General features: G+C 36.7%; 1 protein-coding gene across 1 annotated transcript in view; it reads right to left on the bottom strand.

Moving 5' to 3' along the window:
• The window catches only part of DNAI4 (dynein axonemal intermediate chain 4), a 103,843-nt gene that overhangs the window by 62,104 nt on the left and 19,266 nt on the right, over nucleotides 1-22,473 (bottom strand). The window contains 4 exon segments of the mRNA XM_043875851.1: nucleotides 2,572-2,711; nucleotides 6,280-6,436; nucleotides 17,069-17,181; nucleotides 18,488-18,672. Coding sequence (XP_043731786.1) covers nucleotides 2,572-2,711; nucleotides 6,280-6,436; nucleotides 17,069-17,181; nucleotides 18,488-18,672 — 595 coding nt within the window.

Below are 22,473 nucleotides of genomic sequence, written 5' to 3'. Positions count from 1 at the left end.
ATAAAGAAAGCTGAGCACCGAAGAATCGATGCTTTTGAACTGTGGTGTTGGAGAAGACTCTTGAGAGTCCCTTGGACTGCAAGGAGATCCAACCAGTCCATCCTAAAGGAAATCAGTCCTGAATATTCATTCGAAGGACTGATGCTGAAGCTGAAACTCCAATACTTTGGCCACCTGATGGGAAGAACTGAGTCATTTGAAAAGACCCTGGTGCTGGGAAAGATTGAAGGTGGGAAGAGAAGGGGATGACAGAGGATGAGATGGCTGGATGGCATCACCAACTTGATGGACATGAGTTTGAATAAGCTCCAGGAGTTAGTGATGGACAGGGATGCCTGGTGTGCTGCAGTCCATGGGGTCGCAAATAGTTGGACACAACTGAGCAACTAAACTTAACTGAACATTTTTGAGTTAATTTTTGCATGTGATATGAGGTCTGAATCCAACTTTATTCTTTCACATGTCGCTATCCAGATGCCCCAGCACCAGCTGATGGTCTTGGCACCTTCATCAAAAATCACTTAACTATATATCTGAGGGTTTATTTCTGGGATCCCTATTCTATTCTTCTGGTTTATATATCCATCTATATGCTGGTACAACCTATTTTGATCATAACTTGATAGCGAATTTTTAAACCAGGAAGTATGAGGTCTCTAACTCTGTTCTTTTTCAAGATTGTTTTTGCTACTTGGGGATCCCTTGATATTCTGCATAAATTTTACGATGTTTTTTTTTTTCTGTTGTTGCATATATATATATAATAATATATATAATGTTATATAATGTTTTATAGTTATCAGTGTACAAGTTTTTCATCTCCTTAAATTTATTCTGACATATTTTATTATTTTGGATGTTATTAGAAACACAATTACTTTCTTAATTTCCTTTTTGGATTGCTCATAGGTAGTAGGTAGAAATTTTGCGTGTTAAAAAAATTTTTGTGTTTGTGAATTTTGTGTGTTAATTTTACATCTGCAACTTTTTTTTTTAAGGTAACTATATGTTTATTGAACATCCATGTTAATAAACATGTTAAATGTTTAAATAAACTTTTTATTTAAAATGTTTATTTGTTAAATAAACCTGTTGTGGTAATCATTTCACAATACATGTAAATCAAACCATCATGCTGTACTTATATATTGATGCACGTCAATTATTTCTCAACAAAACTGGAAAAAACAGTCTCTTGTTAGAAAACCCATAGATGGATCATGTTTTTTTTCTTCCAGCTTTTTTGATGTTTGCCATCTTTTTACATCCATTCTGCCAACTTTTACTATTTAATTGGAGTCTTTAATCCATTTATTTAAAGTAATTATTGTTTAGGAAGGACTTCTGATGCTTTTAATTTGTCTTCTTTATGTCATACACTGTCTTTATTCTTCAAATCCTCCATAACTGTCTTCTTTTATATTTGATATTTATCATAGTGTACCATTCTTATTCCTAGTTTTCTTTTCTGCAATTTTAAAGTTATTTCTTGGTGATTGCCTTGGGGATTAAAATTAATTTCTTAAAATTTTAACAATCTATTTAAAAATAATACTACCTTACTTCCATTATGTAAACTGCTTCTATACAGCTAAATCCCACCCACTTTAAGTTGATGCCATAAATTATATCTTTAAACTTTGTATGCCCGGTAGCATAGATTTGGGCTTCCCTGGTGACTCAGAGGTTAAAGCGTCTGCCTGCAACGCAGGAGACCTGGGTTCGATCCCTGGGTCGGGAGGATCCCCTGGAGAAGGAAATGGCAACCCACTCCAGTATTCTTGCCTGGAGAATCCCATGGATGGAGGAGCCTAGTGGGCTACAGTCCAGGGGGTGGCAAAGAGTTGGACACGACTGAGCGACTTCACTTTCACTTTTCACTTTAGCATAGATTTAGAATTATTATTTAATGCATTTATTTTAAATCACATTGCAAAAATACAGGAGTTACAAATCAAAATTACAATACTGACTTTTGTATTTACCTATGTAGCTACCTTTATCAGTGTTCTTTATTTCTTTCTATGTCTTTGAGGTACTTTCTAATAGTGATAAATATAATATATTCTTTCTGAATTAGGCAAGAAAAGACAAATGCCTTGAATCAATATTCCAGGAAGCTCCTAAACACGTTAAAACATACAAGCCAAATTCTTTGAGAAAAAGGTCTGCTCTGTTCCTTCTAGAACCAAGGGCCAGGGTCTCACACTAGGAAGGCAGGCTTCAGTCTTTAAGACCACCACTGCATCCAGGAGGGGAGTGGGACAAGAGAAAATAAAGATGCCACAAATCTTCCCTTAATATGTGAAGAGTATAAAGTTCCATGATATAGTTTGTATAAAAATCAAGATTTATAATTATGCTATTCCAATCTTCTGAATCTGTATTTATTACTTATTAACTAAATTGTCAGATTTTGAAAGCTGTAGATCACAGTACCCAGCTATTGTGATTTGGCCAAATCATTTTGTTTTGCCTTATATACTTCATTATAATATTTGTTAATCAACAGACCCAACAGATGTATATTAAAATATGGTAATTTACCAAGCAGAATATAACATAAATTACCTTTTTCTTCTTTCAAGATTTTGTCACATTGAACGTCTTTATTCTTTGGTGCTCCATTAATAGTCTGCATCATCCTTTCTACATATAAGTCATTGCCCAATCTATTTCGACAAAGAGTCTCATAGTTCTTGTTTCTCTGGCTATAAAAAAATAATATATACTCAATGTACTAATAAAAATTAATTTTTACCACACATATCTTTTTATATTATACTTTTTCTCAAAATTACATTATTTAATGTAGATTGCACTAAAAAGTGAACAATCAAAAAGTGAATCAAAAAGTGAACAATCAAAAATCTTAGGAAAAGATTGCATTAAACTACCTCCAAAGGACTCTTTTACACTATACTCCCCAACATCCCTACAACTTTGAGTACCCACCAATAGTACAATAGGCCTTGCACTATTTCCACATAGGTTTTATGAACTTTGATACAGACACTCAAAAAAACCACAAATTTCTCTCAAAGTACTACTTTTGTGTCATTCCATATTATGTATTGCATGTGTGTGTGTGTGTGTGCTCAGTTGTGCCCAACTCTTTGCAACCCCATGGACTGTTGCCTACCAGGCTCCTCTGTCCATGGGATTCTGCAGGCAAGAATGCTGGAGTGGATTGCCATTTCTTTCTCTGGGGTTTTTCCTGACCCAGGGATCAAATCCAGGTCTCTTGCATCTCTTGCATTGGCAGGTGGATTCTTTTCCACTAGCATGGCCTGGGAAGCCCTGTACTGTGTATTATTTTCATAATTATTTAGTTCTGAGTATTTCTTTGATTTCCATTATGATTTCTCCTTTGGTTCATGAGGAATTTACAAAACGCACTTTTTAACTTTCAAAAGTGTATGTGAATATGTCTCTATGTTTTAGTTGAGATTTATGCTATTAATTTTTAACTTCATTCCACTGTGGTCAGAGAATTTGTCAGATATCACTTTTTTGAAATTTTTGAAACATTGCTTCATGGCCTTGTACATGGGTGAGTTGTATAACATTCCATGTGTGCTTGAAAAGACTGTGTGTCCTCTAACTGTTGAATTCAGAGTTCTATATATTACCATTAAACTATGGTTTTGGTTCAAATTTTCTGTAACTATACTAATTTTTTATCTGATTGACATCAATAATTAAGAGAGGCATGTTTATATCTCCTATTTTAATACTTATCAAGTTTCCAATTTTTTTCTCATATATTAAGAGGTTATTTTATTAGAAGTTTCATGTTTAGAATTATTATACCTCCCTTATCATTATGAAGTGACTCTATCTCTAATAACGCTATTGGATTGTTTCTCTGTAAATGATATGTTCTTTACTGTTTTCTTCTGCTTTTAAAATCTTTTAGGGATTATCTTAGTGGTCCAGCGGCTAAGAATCCACCTTTCAATGCAGCGGACGTGGTTCAATCTCTGGTCAGGAAAATAAGATCCCATTTGCTGCAGGGCAATGATGTGCTGTAACTGGTGAAGCCTGCACGGTGCAGCTACTGAGTCCACCTGCTCTGGAGCCCCTGTGCCACAAGAGAGGCCCATGTGCTGCAGCAAAGACCCAGAGCAGCCAAAAAAATAAAAAATTCTTCTTTTAATATTTGGTATTTTGGAGTATGAGTGCAATGTATCCATTGGTGTGTGTGGATTTCTTTTTTTTTTTTAATTTATTCCTATTTCTGTGGAATGGTGTTTTTCAAGTTTGGGGAAATCCTTTCTGTCTTTGAATAGCACCTCTCTTCCAATCTTTGCATTCTGCCCTTTTGGAAATGATTAGGTGTACATTAGACCTTTAGCCTATTATCAATATCTGTTTAATTTCTCTCTGATGCTTTAGGTATCATTTTTCTCTCCAAGATTTTGTATAACTTAGATCTAAGTTTTGATTTATTAAATAGCTATTCAGTCATGTCTTTATTTAAATTTTAAATGCTTACTTTTTTAATAACAAAGATGAAAGCTTTGTTTACTTCTAAATTTTAACAACTATATAAACTAAACTTTATTTTAAAATTCTTTTAAAATGTTTTTGCAATTACCAGTCATCATTTTGATAGTTTCTTAGGGTTAATGATGTTCTAACTCTATCTTATTTTTCTTATAATTTTTTAAGTTATTTTTGGCTGTGCTAGATCTTCACTGCTGTGTGTGGGCTTTCTCTAGCTGCAGCAAGCAGGGGCTGCTCTCTAGCTGCAGCGTGCAGGCTTCTCAGTGCAGCGGCTTCTCCCGTTGCGGAGCACCGGCTCTAAGGTGAGCACGGCTCGGGCTCGGCGGGTGCGGCGCCGGGGCCTACTTGCTCCGAGGTGTGCGGACAGAACCAGTGCCCCCTCCATCATGAGGTGGGCCACTCTCAGCTACTGTAACACCAGAGAAGCCCTGCAACTCTTTTATTTAAATATTTCACATATATTTTACACTTTCTATTTGGTAACATCAGTATCTATAGTCCTCATGATCTAGATCTAGGATTTCTTATTTTTTTAACTTCTCTTCCATATTGCCTCGTTTCTTTATTGGTAATTTTTACTAAACACACTGAGGAAACCGTAAGAGTCTAACTGGGATATGCCTTCCTCCAGAGAAGAGTTGTCTTTCCTTACGATAGTAGCTAGGAGACCCTACTGACCTGGCCCACTTGAGATAACTGAGACCCTTTTGAGGGTCTTGGTTTAATATAAGAGTCTCTCTTTTGATTCGCTCAGTTTGGGGGGGGGGTGGATCTAAGACTTACCGGTAGGCTCTAGATCCATGTGTTAATATTATCATTTGCCTCTAGCATCTCTCCCTAATTTTAGATCACTATCTATCCCATTGTTATTCTTTTCCTTTTCTTTTTCCAGTCCTAGGAGTTTTCCCTTATGTCTCATGTGCTTTAAAAAAGTATGTTATTCAAGATCTAATTGTATTATATTTTATAGTCCAAATAATTTTACAATATTTTATATTTGGGTAAAAATAATAAAGCATAAAAGTTATGCTGGTGATGAATTTTTTAGTACTATGAATCATATTCAAATTATACTTGAAGGCAAATAATCTGAATAACTATATAAATACTAAATAATCTATTTATGTAGCTATATTTTAGACAAAGCACACTTCAGAGCAAGGAAAATTATTTGAGATAAAGAGGGGCATTATATAATGATAAAGGGGTCAAGTCTACAAAAAAGATGTAACAATCCTTTATGTATATGTGCCTAACAGCAGAACTTCAAAATACATGAGGCAGAAACTAATAACATATCTATATTCATTAATAAAGAGAAATGGAAAATCTGCTCTCAATAGTAAATTCCATCATATCCCCATAACACATTTTCCCTTCTTAAGTTTAAGTTGTTTTGAATATAAAACTGGCACTCATTTCTTTTTAAACTGAAAATAATTCATATATGTATAAAAGAAAAAAATCATTAAAACCTATACTGAGACTTAGAAGTTTCCTTTATTTCTTTTGTTATTTAACTTAGTAGCTCACCTATTTTTTAAAGAATATGGTAAAGCTATGAGTTACTCCTCTAGGAAGAACATACAACATATATACTTTACATGTAATTTCATGGGGGTACAAATATCACTTTATAGGATGCAATTTCACAAGGCACGTATACCACCAGTATTTATCCAGAAATCCTCAAAGACAGAAACAAGAATAGAGCCCTCTGATTTAGCATTTAAATTACAAAAGCAATGTAAACAATTAAACCACACATACCTTACTTTCTCAGCTTCTTCAGATTCTACAGAAAACATAACTGTTGGTAGATTTAAAAAGTTCATTGTTTCTGTCTCTGTGAGAATTATCTCTATAGTCTTCTCCAGGTCTTCTTTTGTTATAATTTTTCCAGGTGTTGCCCTCATAACTTGTAAATCTAAAATATATAACTTAATGAAAATAATCTACTAACTGCTAATTTTAATCTTCATTTCATCAAAATGTCATGATGAGTCATACATTGCAGGTGGCTTTATATGCTCAGAGAATACGTCATGTTGTGAGACGTAGTCTATTTAAACCCTCTGAGGCCATATTGGATCCTATGGCTCATAAACCATCTCTGTTGCTGATATATCAAGCTTACCCCAATATCAAGTGTTTAGTCATCCCATTACATCAATATCAAGTGTAAAGGGCATCCCATCACATCTATCCCGTAATATTAACATGGAGATTGAGGTGAATGACTGTTGATACAACTCAAAAGGAATATGGACAAGTGTATTTCCCAAATAACATGCAACCCTTCTCCGAGTCCTGAAGTTAATTTCTTGTCTAGATCTAATATCTTGTCTATATCTTCTTGTCCTTCTTATCTGTTGACTTTTGATTTAGATGATAGCCCACCTTTAATCATCTTCACCAAGAGCTCAAAAGATTCTCCAATGAAAGTTGTGGTTAAATACAGGAGAAAAACAGACTTAATATTCATGCAAAAAATACATTGAAAAGAGTTAATCTCAAGTCTGTAGTCTAGTCAGAAGTCCAAGGTTCTTAAAAAATTTCACTGAGGACAGTGTTTCAGGGCTGGGAGTTTGGACTTGGTTGTATGGATAATAAAGGAGCCATGGCAAGAGTATATAGGTCAGAATTCAATGTTTTCTGTTAAAAATCAGGGTGAGAAGCAGGGATCCATGAGATTCTGACATGGGTAAAGCTTGAATAGACAAAGGGTATAAACTTTCCAGAGATTAAGGCTTAGTCTCCTTAAGAAGGCCCAGAGTATGAGAAAAACACCTTTTTCATAGCCTAAAAAAAAAAAAAATATAAGCTACTAATTCCACAGATCAATCACCAACATTTGAAATTGATAAATAAATTAGAGTATACTCACCTATGAATATTAAGTAGTAATTAAATATGATATTAAAATTATGAAAATGTTTGTGATAAAATATTAAGTAACTAAATAGTCCATGACAAAATCCATGGTATGATTGTAACAATTAAAATACTTATGCACATGGAGAAGCTGAGGAAACAAAATTTTAAATTACCAATCCTTTATAGTATTGGATAATTTTTTTTTAAATGTTTTTTAATTTTTATTATTCATGCAATAAATTTAAAATGAGGGAGAAACAATTTATATAAGTAAATCTACCTAACATAGCAGATATAGGGAAAGTGAAAAAGTAAATAAACTATCCACATGGACACAACTGGAGATATATCTAGTCCAAACTGTTAGCTTGATCAATGAAGAAAATGAGAAACAGACAGGTTAAATGAGAAGTTTAAAGTCACACAGGCAGTTTTGAGCTCTTCTCTAAACTTCCTTTCTTTAAGACCACCAGGTCTTCATCTACTATTTAGTTATTTATACCTTAAAGTAGCTATGACAAAACTAGACAGCATATTAAAAAGCAGAGACATCACTTTGCCAACAAAGGTCCATATAGTCAAAGCTATGGTTTTTCCAGTAGTCATGTACGGGATGTGAGAGTTGGACCATAAAGAAGGCTGAGCACTGAAGAATTGATGCTTTCAAATTGTGGTGCTGGAGAAGACTCTTGAGAGTACCCTGGACTGAAAAGATATTTAAACCAGTCTATCCCAAAGGAAATTAACCCTGAATATTCATTGGAAGGACAGAAGGTAAAGCTGAAGTTTCAATACTATGGCCATCTGTTGTGAAGAGGCGACTCATTGGAAAAGACCCTGATGCTGGGAAAGATTGAAGGCAAAAGAAGGGAGTGACAGAGGATAAGTTGGTTACATAACATCACCAACTTAATGGACATGAATTTGAGCAAACTCTGGGAGATAATGGAGGACAAAGGAACCTGGTGTGTTACAAACAGTCCATGGGGTCACAAAGAGTCGGACATGACTTAGCAATTGAACAACAACCTCAAAGTACCATTATGACACAGATATGCTAATTATAAAAATGAATGATCTTACAGTAGATAGAACCAATAGAGTAACACCTTAGTTACCTACCATGATTGAGTAAAGTAGTAGTTTTCTTTTACTTAGCGGCAGAGGATCTACCATTCATAGGTAGACCTAGGATGGCACAAAGAATTTTTGTCTGGATCTCTCTAGCAACCTTTGCACGAATGTTGGTTGAATATGTTATATATTGAGAAACTGCCTCAAACTCCACTATATACCTATGCTGCTAAGTCACGTCAGTCGTGTCCGACTCTGTGCAACCCCATAGATGGCAGCCCACCAGGCTCCCGTCCCTGGGATCCTCCAGGCAAGAATACTGGAGTGGGTTGCCATTTCCTTCTCCAGTGCATGAAAGTGAAAAGTGAAAGTGAAGTCGCTCAGTCGTGTCCGACTCTTCGCGACCCCATGGACTGCAGCCTGCCAGGCTCCTCCGTCCATGGGATTTCCCAGGCAAGAGTATTGGAGTGGGGTTCCACTGCCTTCTCCCACTATACACCTATAGAATCTATTCATGGACCAGATACCCTAACCCTAAATGGACTTTAAACCAGATTTAACTACATATCACTCTCCACCTAGAAACACATCACAATATATCAATCTGCCTTGCCTGTTCTTATTTACTGCTGGTGATGGAGGGAACTTAGTTCCACTCCTGACAATTCTTATAGAAGGAAGCAACTCTAGAATGACAATCTTGGCTCTTCTCTACATTTACTCATGATTCCCATTGAGAGGGTTGCGGTAGGCCTGAGATGGTCTGATGTTTTATTGAATGGGTGGGTAAGTCTGTCAAATTTGAGAGTTTAACAGCAGGCCTTTATTCATAATGTGATATTCTGGCTCCAATATACCATATCTACATTTATTACATTTTTCAATTAAATCAGAACTGTATAGGGGAAAGGGATGTCATTACTTGGCTACCTTCAAAGACCCCAGTAGCTAATCATCTATGAAGCCTTCCTTGGCCGCTGCATAAGCTAGAATTGGTGTGATACAATTGCAGTGCAATTCAGTCACATAAGCATCTTATTCTCCTCCTTCCTCACAAATTACATATGTATCAAGACACTTTATGAGTTCATGTAAAAGATAGCTATTCAACTGTTCTCTGAGACCATCCACAATCTATTGGTAAGATGATGTTTTGGCTCCTACCTTGCCATTAAAACCAAACGCTTTTGTAACCATAAGCCTCCTTTTGGTTATACAGTAAAAGCAATGGTTCTCAAACTTTAGCATTCGATAGAATCATCTGGAGAGCTGATTAAAGTAAAGACTGCTGTGACTCACCCCTAGACACTTTTTTAACATTTAATAAATATTAATTTTAGAACAGTTTTATATATAACAGAAATCCACAAGAATATTACAAAGAGTTACTATATACCCTATACCCAGTGTTTCCTATTGTTAATATTACTTTGGTACCTTTATCGCAACTAATAAACCAAAACTGATGCTTCATTATTAGCAAAAGTGAATACTCTATCCCAATTTCCTTAATTTTTAACCAATGTCCGTCCTTTTCCTTTTTCAGGATATATTGTAGGATATATTATGTACATGTATATACATGTAGGATATATTATGTCTATCGATTGTGTCTCCTTAAGTTTCCCTAGACTGTGACAATTTCTCAAACTTCCCTTGTTTTGATGACCTTGAGTTTTGAGGAATACAGGTCATGTATTCTGTAGAATGTCCATCAGTAGGGTTTGTCTGATATTAGACAGGTTATGGATTTCTAGGAGGAAGACTACTTTCTAAGAGGAAGAAGGTAAAGTGTCATTCTCATCATATCATATCAAGGGTACATGCTATCAACATGACTTACTACTGATGATGTTCACCTTGACCTGAGGTAGACTTTGTCAGCTTTCTCTGCTTTAAAGTTACTCTTTCCCTCCCCTTCTATATCCTGTACTTCTTAGAAGTTGATATGCAAAGCCCACATTTAAATGAGACAGAGAGTTAAGCTCCGTCTTCTTGAAGGAGAAACATCTACATAAATCATTTGGAATTCTTTTGTATACATTTGTCTGCTCTCACTCATTAATTTAATCAGTCATTCACTTGAATCACCTTGGACTCATGGATATTTACTTTATACTTTGGGTTGTAATCCACTATGACATAACATATTTTGTTCTTGAAATTATTCCTCCTATTACCATCGCAAGCTGTTGGCTGCTATGTCCTTTTCACATACCTCCGATTTTTTGTTTGTTTAATGTAGTTTTTTCTCTTTAACACTTGTTTCAGTTCAGTTCAGTTCAGTCGCTCAGTCATGTTCGACTCTTTGCAACCCCATGAACCGCAGCATGCCAGGCCTCCCTGTCCATCACCAACTCCCGGAGTTTACCCAAACTCATGTCCATCGAGTCAGTGATGCCATCCGGCCATCTCATCCTCTCTCATCCCCTTCTCCTCCTGCCCTCAATCTTTCACAGCATCAGGGTCTTTTCCAATGAGTCAGCTCTTCGCATCAGGTGGCCAAAGTATTGGAGTTTCTAACAATTGTTTACTTTCTGATTTACCTTATATATTCTCTGTTCCAGTCTAGAAGCAGTAATTTCTCTAAAGACTCCCGGTTCCTTTTATTGGAGAACAGTATCAGAAACCAAGATCTGGGTATGCTTGTTGCTATAGGAGTGTCATTTCTTCTAGGCTTTCTTAGCAGACAGAGCTTAAGAAATATTTCTGTCTATAGTAAACCCCCTCCTCCCCAACACACACACATACAATCTGTATATACACTAAGCTAAACATTAGTTTACTCTTTCTGATTCTCACTCAGTATCATATGGATAATTCTAACCTTCTCCCCTTGTTTGCCCTGCAATCCCCCACTCCAATGACAGTGAAAAAATCTAGTTCATACTATCTGCCTTCCACTTATTTACATGTTTAATACTAGTATATACGTACAATACTTCAGATTGTTAACTCACACTCCAATGGAAAATGACTGTATCAAATAAGAGTATGGTGGCTATGTGTACTTCCATGTTTTTCATCTTCTAATCTCCATTCAATTTCAATGTTACTTAGAGACCCTGACACCCAGTCTCTCAGTGAAGTTATGTCATATATTTGTAAAGCAGTTAGATTCTTATGTCACAGTTTGTATTTCATTCTGGGTGCTCTGATCTCTTGAGTTTTTTTTTTTCAATGTAGTATATTAAGGTTGACTTTTTGTGCTGTAAGAGCCTATGGATTCTGATAAAAGTATAATGTCATGTGTCCACCACTATGGTATCACACAGAATAGTTTCACCATCCTAAAAAATCCACTGCACATTTCTTTTCATATGTACTATTTCTTTGATGCTCAGGATTCATTCCATGATAATTAAATCAGAATTCTGGACATGTGATCTAGGTTATCAGTATTTTTAATACTAATTTATAAAAGTGTTATATTTTAGAAGCATGTGGGAAATTTTTAAATATACCCAAAAGTGTGTTAGAGCAGGACTGAACCAGCTTGCAAGGGGCAATTATTAAATTATCAGGAATTTTGTGAGCTAATCATTAAATACTGTCATTATTCAAAATTAAATTATATTAACTTACAACTAAATACATATTAAAAACAAAGATAATAACCACTTAAAACTTACCACTTCCTATGTTATCAAATTTTATTATTCTCTAGACTCTTGTAGGTAGTTATTTATATTTATTGCATCTGTATGGTAAAAATACTAAATAACAATGTTCCTCTAAGCATGTCTTGCAAGCTTCCCACTCAGAAATTTCATGCTGGTAGCTTGAATTTGTTGGGGGTAAACATATTTATACCACAGAAATTGGCAAATACTACAAATCAGGACTTTCTCTACTTCAGAGTAGGTTAGTTTTATACTTATCATCACACCACTGATTATGCCCAACCCCATCTGCCAGATATTCCTATATTGTTGGCCTAAAGTAAGACATGAGTGCGGGAAATTTTTAAAGGTATATAGATTATGTTACTGTGCATTCAAGATTTAGAAATGTGAATCTAAATGAGTTGCCAGGTCATCAGTTTAGTTCAGTTCAGTCACTCAGTCATGTCTGACTCTTTGCCACCCCATGAACCACAGCACGCCAGGCCTCCCTGTCCATCACCAACTCCTGGAGTCCACCCAAACCCATATTCATTGAGTCTGTGATGCCATCCAACCATCTCAGCCTCTGTCATCCCCTTCTCCTCCTGCTCTCAATCTTTCCCAGCATCAGGGTCTTTGCAAATGAGTCAGCTCTTCGCATCAGGTGGCCAAAGTATTGGAGGTTCAGCTTCAACATCAGTCCTTCCAATGAACACCCAGGACTGATCTCCTTTAGGATGGACTGGTTGAATCTCCTTGCGAGGGACTCTCAAGAGTCTTTTCCAACAGCATAGTTCAAAAGCACTCAGCTTTCTTTATAGTTCAACTCTCACATCCATACATGACCACTGGAAAAACCAGAAGTAGAATTGTTTGGGTGTGACTCACTTACAGAGGCTTGACTTTGTAGTTAGAATTTGCCAGCAAGCCAGGATGATATAAGCACTGATACTATTCTTCAAGGCTTCTGGAGGTGAAGTTTTGATACTTTTGCTTGTTTTTGTTAGAAACAAGTAGAGGTAGTAGCTGTGCGTGGGATTCTCTAGGCAAGCATATTGGAGTGGATTGTCATGCCCTCCTCCAGGGGATTTTCCCAATCCAGGGATTGAACCTATATCTCTTAAGTCTCTTACATCGGCAGGTGGGTTCTTTACCACTAGCACCATCTGGGAAGTCCTTAGAGGTAGGCCTCAAGGCAAATTGTTACATAAAGATTACTGTCTTTTTCTTAAGAGCAATGCAAATTCATTGAAGGGTTTAAGCAGTGAGAATGGAGTTAGATTGCGTTCTTAAAAATATCATTGTAATAGGGATAGAGTAGGATAATTAAATAGTTGGTTTAGGGAATCTGGGGAGACTGTTGTAAACTACTGACCACTCAAGAAAATAATCTAGTAACCTGGCAAAAATCCACACTACCTTGAAGAAAGACCAGGTGCATCTAACACCAGGCACATTCAAGCCACAAACTCTGATTGTTAAAACACAAGACAATATATATAGGGTCTGAATCTTGTTATTAATACATGAAGTCAGGGAGTTAATGGTTCTTGAAAAGTAGCATTTCTGCATGTAGCCAAGACAGAAACACAGATGAAAAGGGAAAGAAAGTAGGTGAAAGGAGACATTATACCAAAACCCAAGATCAATTACTCTGTGGTGGTGGTGTAGTCACTAAGTTGTGTCTAACTCTTGTGACTCCATGGACTGAAGCCCACCAGGCTCCTCTGTCCATGGGATTTCCCATGGAAGAATACTACAGTGGGTTGCCATTTCCTTCTCTAGGGGAACTTCCTAACCTAGGAATTGAACACAGGTCTCCGGCATTGCAGGTGGATTCTTTACTGAGTGAGCCACTGTATGTCACCATCCTTCTAATAATATAGATCTGATTTAAATAGTGTCATGACAGTCCCCATTAGAACATATAGGGTCAAAGGAAGAACTAATGATACAAGCCATGCCGTCTACCCAAAAATGAGGAAGAAGATGATCTCCTCTGCCCACTTATTCTTTAACTCTAAAAAAACAAAAGCCCTTTTTTTCCTCAGGGCTGTGCTCCCTTGTTGGCTTGCTTATAGCTCTCACAGGAATCCTGTGCTTATATAAATTCACTCTTGTCTATCTTTGCCTCACATTGAATTCTTTCTGCAAGGAGACAAAAGAATCTGAGCTTCATTAAGTCCTGGCCCAAGGTGAGCAGTTTCAATTAAAAGGCAGTGGATTTGAGTTCCCTCTCAAGTTAGGGATTGTAGGTTCAAGCCCCAATATGAGGTGTGGCTGAATTTGAGTCCCAACCAAGGAGTGTGGTTTCAACTCTGCATATAGTTTGGAAAAAACTGGAAGGTGGCAAGAATATATGTAGAGACTGCTGGGGGAGGTTATGACAATAATTTAATTCTCTTTCTCCCATCCTGAGAGGATGGGCTTCTTCCTAACAGACATTCCTAACGGCATAATTATCACTGCTAAGCCTTTCTCTCTTCTGAGGCCTCTTTCCATTAATACTGCCTGAGAAATAAAGTATTTGGCTTTTCCAGCCTCTCTTGAAGCTGGTGGTGGCAGTGTGACACAGTTCTGGCCAGTGAGATAAAAGCAGAAATACATAAGAAAAAAGAAGGCTTCTAGAAAACATTTACTCTCCTGATAAATGAGGGAGATGGAACTGGTGCCCAGAGTTGGGACAGGTATTATGAGGTCCTGTGGTAAGAAATGAGAAAAGGCTGAAAAAAGAATAGCAGAGCTGCCATTTCTGATTCTGATATGCCTATGTCACAAAAGCAAAGCCAAAAGTTATCTACCTTTCAGTTCAGTTCAGTTCAGTTGCTCAGTCATATTTGACTCTTTGAGACCCCATGGACTGCAGCACACCAGGCTTCCCTGGCCATCACCAATTCCCAAAGCTTGCTCAAACTCACATCCATCGAGTCAGTGATGCCGTCCAACCATCTCATCCTCTGTCATCCCCTTGACCTCCTGCCTTCAATCTTTCCCAGCATCAGGGTCTTTTCCAATGAGTAAATTCTTCTCATAGGTGGCCAAAGTATCAGAGCTTCAGTTTCAACATCAGTCCTTCCAATGAATATTCAGGACTGATTTCCTTTAGGATTTACTGGTTTGATCTTCTTGCAGTCCAAGGGACTCTCAAGAGTCTTCTCTAACACCACAGTTCAAAAGCATCAATTTTTTGGTGCTCAGCTTTCTTTATGGTCTAATTCTCACATCCATACATGACTACCGGAAAAACCACAGCTTTGACTAGACGAACCTTTGTTAACAAAGTAATGTCTCTGCTTTTTAATATGCTGTCTAGGTTGGTAATAGTTTTTCTTCCACGGAGCAAGCGTCTTTTAATTTCATGGCTGCAGTCACCATCTGCAGTGATTTTGGAGCCCAAAAAAATAAAGCCTTGTCACTGTTTCCACTGTTTCCCCATCTATTTGCCATGAAGTGATGGGACCGGATGCCGCGATCTTCGTTTTTTGAATATTGAGTTTTAAGCCAGCTTTCTCAATTTCCTCTTTCATTTTTATCAAGAGGCTCTTCAGTTCCTCTTCCCTTTCTTTTCTGGTGGCTCAGACGGTAAAGCATCTGCCTACAATGCAGGAGACCCTGGTACAATCCCTGGGTCATGAAGATCTCCTGGAGAAGGAAGTGGCAACCCACTCCAGTATTCTTGCCTGGAAAATTCCATGGATAGTAGAACCTGGTAGGCTACAGTCCATGGAGTTGCAAAGAGTTGGACACAACTGAGCGACTTCACTATGCTTCACTACTACTATTGATATTTCTCCTGGTCATCTTGATTCCACCTTGTGCTTCATCCCGCCCAGCATTTCACATGATGTACTTTGTATACAAGTTAAATAAGCAGGGTGACAATATACAGCCTTGACGTACTCTTTTCCCAATTTGAAACCGTCCATTGTTCCATGTCTGGTTCTAACTGTTGCTTCTTGACCTGCATACAGATTTTTCAAGAGGCAGGTCAGGTGGTCTGGTATTCCCATTTCTTAAGGAATTTCCCACAGTTTGTTGTGATCCACACAGTCAAAGGCTTTGGTGTAGTCAATAAAGCAGAAGTAGATGTTTTTCTGGAACTCTGTTGCTTGTTTGATGATCCAATGGATGTTGGCAATGTGATCTTTGGCTCCTCTGCCTTTTCTAAATCCAGCTTGAACATCTGGAAGTTCTCAGTTCACGTACTCTTGAAGGTCTGGAAGTAACATAAGCTCCATGTATATCTACCTTTAACTTCCTTTAATGTGGAAAAACTGTCTTCATTTAAGCTAATGGTAGTTGGATATTCTGTTACTTGTCAGAAGCATTCTGCTACGTAGGCTAACACCAGAAAGAAGAGTTCATCCAGCACTTTTCCTATAAATATTTTAACTAATCCTTCATTGTCATCTCAGAGGAAAAGATATCCACACCACACTCCAACGCAAATGTTCCTCAAGGAAATAGCCACTTCTTACAGTGTTTTAGTCAACCACTATTTCCTCTTTGATCTTCACTCACATAATCCTTTGTATTACCTCATGTTTAATCTTCTACCTGGAATGAGTCTCTCCAACTTGTTCTCCTGACAAATTACTAATTATCTTTAAAAACCCAATTCAAAAGTCAATAATGTTCTTTATGAATGTTCTCCTGCTTTTTACTTTCCACCTCATAGTAATCCTTTCTAAGTGTTCCCATCACATTCTACTTATGTCTCACTATGGAATCGATCACAGTATATCAGAATTATTTGTCTCCTGAGTTAGAAGCTAAGCTTTTTTAAAACAGGGTTTGTGATTACTGAGGCTGTTGGCGCAAGGGAGTCACTTAAGAATTTTTAAAAATATATAAACATTACCCTGATAATTCTCATGTAGCTGTTGCACAAGCCGGTATTTGGGAATGATTACCATAGTTCTTCTTGTCTCAAGCACCGTAAAAATAATGAGCACATTTGCTAAAGAAATAATGAACTGTTACTTAAATTGGATTCTCATTACCTGTAAGACTAGACAATCTTTCCCGTTTAAAGGACGGTTCTTCTAGGTCTTCTGCCATTGATTCAGTAGTGGATACAGTTGACTTAGAAACTGTGCTGCTTCCTAAAACTGACCTTCAGCAATTAAAAACAATATTATTTATTCATATGTCCTTATGGGCAATTAAATTATAAATGAAAACTATCAGATACAGAGAAATCAAATACACTAATCATATAAGCAAAAGTGATAAAAATAAAGTTATTCTTTAAAAATTAAGTTGATGATTACTATTCTTTAAGTAAAAGTCTTAAAATCCTTTTGTCTAAAGTCTATGTCTAAAGTCTTTCAATGGATTCCCAACAGTATGTTTAGGATAAAAATCTAAAATACAGCCTATCTATCGAGATTCTCCATCTTATCATCATATCACTATTCTTCTTTTTTTTAAAAGTTCCTCAACTTTATGGAGCTCTCTTACCTCAGGGCCTCAGCCTGGAATACTCTGCCTTTAATTTTCACCAGGTTTCTGCTCATTATTCAAAACCCATCTTAAATGCACTTTTATTCAATTTGATAAATGTCTTCTCAAGATTTAATTTAAAATAGAGTTTATATATTTGGTGGGAAATCAATGCATTGAAAAGTCCAAAAATAATTTCCTTTAAACATAGGAACTTAACATTAATCCATGATATTACATACTTTTTCCTTTCTATTTATAGTTTCAACTGGCCTCCAAAAGGTTCGGCTCAATTTATTGGAACATCCTTTGTTTTGCACAGAACTCCCATAGCATCTGTATGCCCATTTGGAGGTAGATTCTAGACAGCATATTTTCTCCTAAAATTTCATGCTTAGTTAACATCTGGAACTTTTAATTTTTCAGATTGAAAGTTACACACTAAAGTACTTCCCCATAATCTTTAGATTGTTTTAGGAGTACTGTTTTATTATCACAAAGATTGAACTTCTCTATTGGAAGCTCTAAAAATTTTCAATTATGTAGGCATCTACATATGTAAGTGCAAAACCTATGATTTACCAAAAAAAGTTATAAAACAAGACAGAAATCAAAGCATAGGAGAATAAGGATTTATATAGAAGAATAGGGAGGGAAAAAAAGGGAAGCCCCTAAATTGCAGCATAAAAGAAACTGAAGAAAACTAAAGAAGGATGTCTGTAATGCTAGGTCCCATCTTTTTGGTTCCTCAGGAAATCTTGAGTCAAATCTATATATTTTTTTCACAAATGTGTTGGTAGGAGCATAGATGTAAGCCCCGCATCTAGTTAAAACATAAGACGAACACAAGAGGTGGCACAGTAGGATGAGAGAGCAGAGCTGGCAGACAGGACAACTGACATCTGACTTACACATGTGCGACCTCAATGAAAACATGTAATAAGACATAAACAGAAGCACAGAATAGTATACTCTACCTGGTAAACTGCCCTAACATACTGGGATTTATTGTATTCTGATAAAGGCTATAGGAAGCTATAAAGTCTGATGTATGTGATCCGTCTTGTGAAGTCAATAGCTTATTTGGCTTTCCTGTACTGGAATATGGATCTGGACGGTAAAGAGGTCTGGGAGTAACATCAACTCCATTTATATCAGTCACCTGTAGAAAATAGTGATTTAAAATAAAATAAGTAAAAAGATGGGGATTCTGTATAACAAGTTCTAAAAATAGAGATAAAAATGGTAGAGAAAAAGATAAAGTTTGTAGGATAGGACAAACATGAAAAATTGAATGATAAAAGATTTTATGCTTAAAAAAACTTCTTAACTGACGTAATACAACTTTTAAAAATCTCATTCATGTTTTATCTATATACAAGTAATATATATTAATTTTGAGAAAATTAAAAAATGTAGAAAGATAATTCAGATTTTAATATTTTGGTATATTTAATTTTTATGTATAATCCTGTAAGAAACCCTCAATTTTTCATTTAACATTTTATTAATAAACATTACCCAAGTTACTACACATTTTTGGCTTATATGCTTTTGGCTAATTTTCAATTATGAAATTTAACACATACAGAAATGTAATAAAAACATAACAATATAGTTATATTATAATACTTATAATTATATAATTATGATAATTATAAGAAAGCAAACATTCTTACAATCGCAACTAAAGTAAAAAATTAGAACACTGAAAGAACTTCTAGGAGACTTTACTGGTTTCTTTTGTTCAAAATTATATTCACATTTGTGAGAACCATTCATATGGTTAAGTAGAGTTGCAGGTGGTTAATTTTCACTGCTGTACAATATTCTACTGTGTCAATATATCATAATTTATTTATTGTTCACAGATTTTCTGTAGTTTCCCAATTTTTGGCTAGTACAAATGACGCCACTATTAAGATGGATGTGCATGTGTTTTGCCGACTATACTGTATGAATTTATGTTTGGTGTATACCTGAGTGGGATCCCTGGGTAGTGAATTATTTTTATGTTCACATATAATAGATACTGCTAAAAGGTTTTCCTCCCAAGTGGTTCCCACCAACAAAGTATGAGAGAGTTCTGTTTGTTACAGATTTTTGTTAGCACTTAGTATTTACCTAGTTTGGCAAGGCAATTTAGTTTTTAAAATTCATAAGAGTCATATATTATGAATGAATTATCTGATATCTTCTGTTCAGCAGGACATTTTTATTTATCTCTCCATATTGTTGCATGTATAATAGTTTGTTTATAATCACCAATAATTCATTGGTGATTGGTTGTGTCTGTTGGATTAGCATATCATATTTTATTTATCCATTTTACTTTTAACTGACACTGAATTGTTTCCAGTTTTTGGCCATCATGAAAACTGTTTCAATAAATATTTATGTAAAAGCATACTGTTACACACAACAATGCATTTCTGTAAGGGACAGATAGATGTGGAATAGATGAGTCAACATGCTTAGGTAACACCAAACTCTTTTCCAGGTTGACTGTAAGCAGTTCATGATTATCAGCATTGTGACAGTTGCTGTTATTCTACATTCTCATCAAAAACTAGTATTGTTAGATTTAAACTAGTATGGGTATAGGTATACAGGTATCTCATTTTGACTTTTTCATAAAGTTGAACTTCTTTTCATATGATTATTCCCATTCTGACTTCTTTTTTTGGAGGAAAATGTCCCATAGAAGTCCTCTGCACACTTTTCTATTGAGTTCTGTCTCTTTAAAATTTATATTAGCATTCATTAAATGTCCTGCAGTCATGAAATTAAAAGACGGTTGCCTCTTGGAAGGAAAGCTATGATAAACCTAGATAGTGTAAAACACTAAGATCAACATTCAAAAAACTAAGATGATGGCATCCGGTCCCATCACTTCATGGCAAATAGATGGGGAAACAATGGAAACAGTGACAAATTTTATTTTCCTGGGCTCCAAAATCGCTGCAGATGGTGACTGCAGCCATGAAATTGAAAGACGCTTACTCCTTGGAAGAAACGCCATGATCAACCTAGACAGCATATTAACAGCAGAGACATTACTCTGCCGACAAACATTCTTCTAGTCCAAGCTATGGTTTTTCCAGTAGTCATGTACGGATGTGAGAGTTGGATCGTAAAGAAGGTTGAGCAGTGAAGAATTGATGCTTTTGAACTTCGCTGTTGGAGAAGACTCTTGAGAGTCTCTTGGACAGGACGGAGATCAAGCTAGTCAATCTGAAAAGAAATCAACCCTGAATATTCATTGGAAGGACTGACGCTGAAGCTGAAACTCCAATACTTTGGCCACCTGATGAGAAGAGCCAACTCATTAGAAAAGACACTGATGCTGGGAAAGACTGAAGGCAAAAGGAGAAGGGGGTGGCAGAGGAAGATGGTTAGATAGCATCACCAATTCAATGGACATGAATATGAACAAACTCTGAGAGGCAGTCAAGGACAAGTTTGCCTGGTGTGCTGCAGCCCATGGGGTCACAAAGGGTCAGACATGACTTAGTGACTGAACAACAACAAAATGTTTTGACTATGAATCTTTTCTGTTTTATGTGTAGGAACTGTCATCTTTCACTTTATGGCTTCATTTTCCTTGCTGTTGTTCAGTCACTAAGTCATGTCTGACCCTTTGTGACCGCATGGACTGCAGCACGCCAGGCTTCCCTGTCCTTCACCATTTCCCAAAGTTTGCTCAAACTCATGTCCACTGAGTCGGTGATGCCATCAAACCATCTTGTCCTCTGTCATCCCCTTCTCCTCCTTCCTTCAGTCTTCCCCAGCATCAGGGTCTTTTCTAATGAGTCAGCTCTTCACATCAGGTGGCCAAAGGGTTGGAGCTTCAGCTTCAGCATCAGTCCTTTCAATGAATATTCAGGATTGATTTCCTCTAAGTTTGACTGGCTTGATCTCCTTGCAGTCTGAGGGACTCTCAAGAGTCTTCTCCAACACCACAGTTCAAAAGCATCAATTCTTTGATGCTCAGCTTTGTTTACGGTCCAACTCTCACATTCATACACGACTATTGGAAAAACCGGAAAAGGCAATGGCACCCCACTCCAGTACTCTTGCCTGGAAAATCCCATGGACGGAGGAACCTGGTAGGCTGCAGTCCATGGGGTTGCTAAGAGTCGGCACGACTGAGCGACTTCACTTTCACTTTTCACTTTCATCCATTGGAGAAGGAAATGGCAACCCACTCCAGTATTCTTGCCTGGAGAATCCCAGGGACAGAGGAGCCTAGTGGGCTGCCGTCTATGGGGTCGCACAGAGTCAGACATGACTGAAGTGACTTGAGAGAGAGAGAGACTGGAAAAACCATTGTTTTGACTATACAGACCTTTGTTGGCAAAGTAATGTCTCTGCTTTTTAATATGCTACATTTTCTTTGTAGTATCTTTTAATAAAAAGAAGTTATTTTTCTTAGCACAGTCGAATTTATCACATTTTCCTTTATGGTTTACACCTTAGATGTTTCATCCAGGAAAACATTCCCAGTCCTTAAATTATGAAAATATTTTTGCTTCTCATATTTAGAACTATAGTATACCTGGAATTGAGTTTTGTGTATACTATGAGAAAGCAAGCCAATATGTTTTTATTCCATATGAATACCCAATTGTTTCAACAAGAATTTTTGAAAACCCTATTATTTTCCCATTACTCTCTCAGTTCAGTTCAGTTCAGTCGCTCAGTCGTGTCCAACTCTTTGCGACCCAATGAATCGCAGCACGCCAGGCCTCCCTGTCCATTACCAACTCCCAGAGTTTACTCAAACTCATGCCCATTGAGTTGGTGATGCCATCCAGCCATCTCATCCTCTGTCGTCCCCTCCTCCTCCTGCCCCCAATTCCTCTGATCATCAGGGTCTTTTCCAATGAGTCAACTCTTCAATGAGGTGACCAAAGTATTGAAGTTTCAGCTTCAGCATCAGTCCTTCCAATGAATACCCAGG

This window comes from Cervus elaphus, chromosome 20 (assembly GCF_910594005.1).
Source record: "Cervus elaphus chromosome 20, mCerEla1.1, whole genome shotgun sequence".
Taxonomy (NCBI): Eukaryota; Metazoa; Chordata; class Mammalia; order Artiodactyla; family Cervidae; genus Cervus; species Cervus elaphus.
This window is presented reverse-complemented; position numbering and strand designations above follow the sequence as displayed.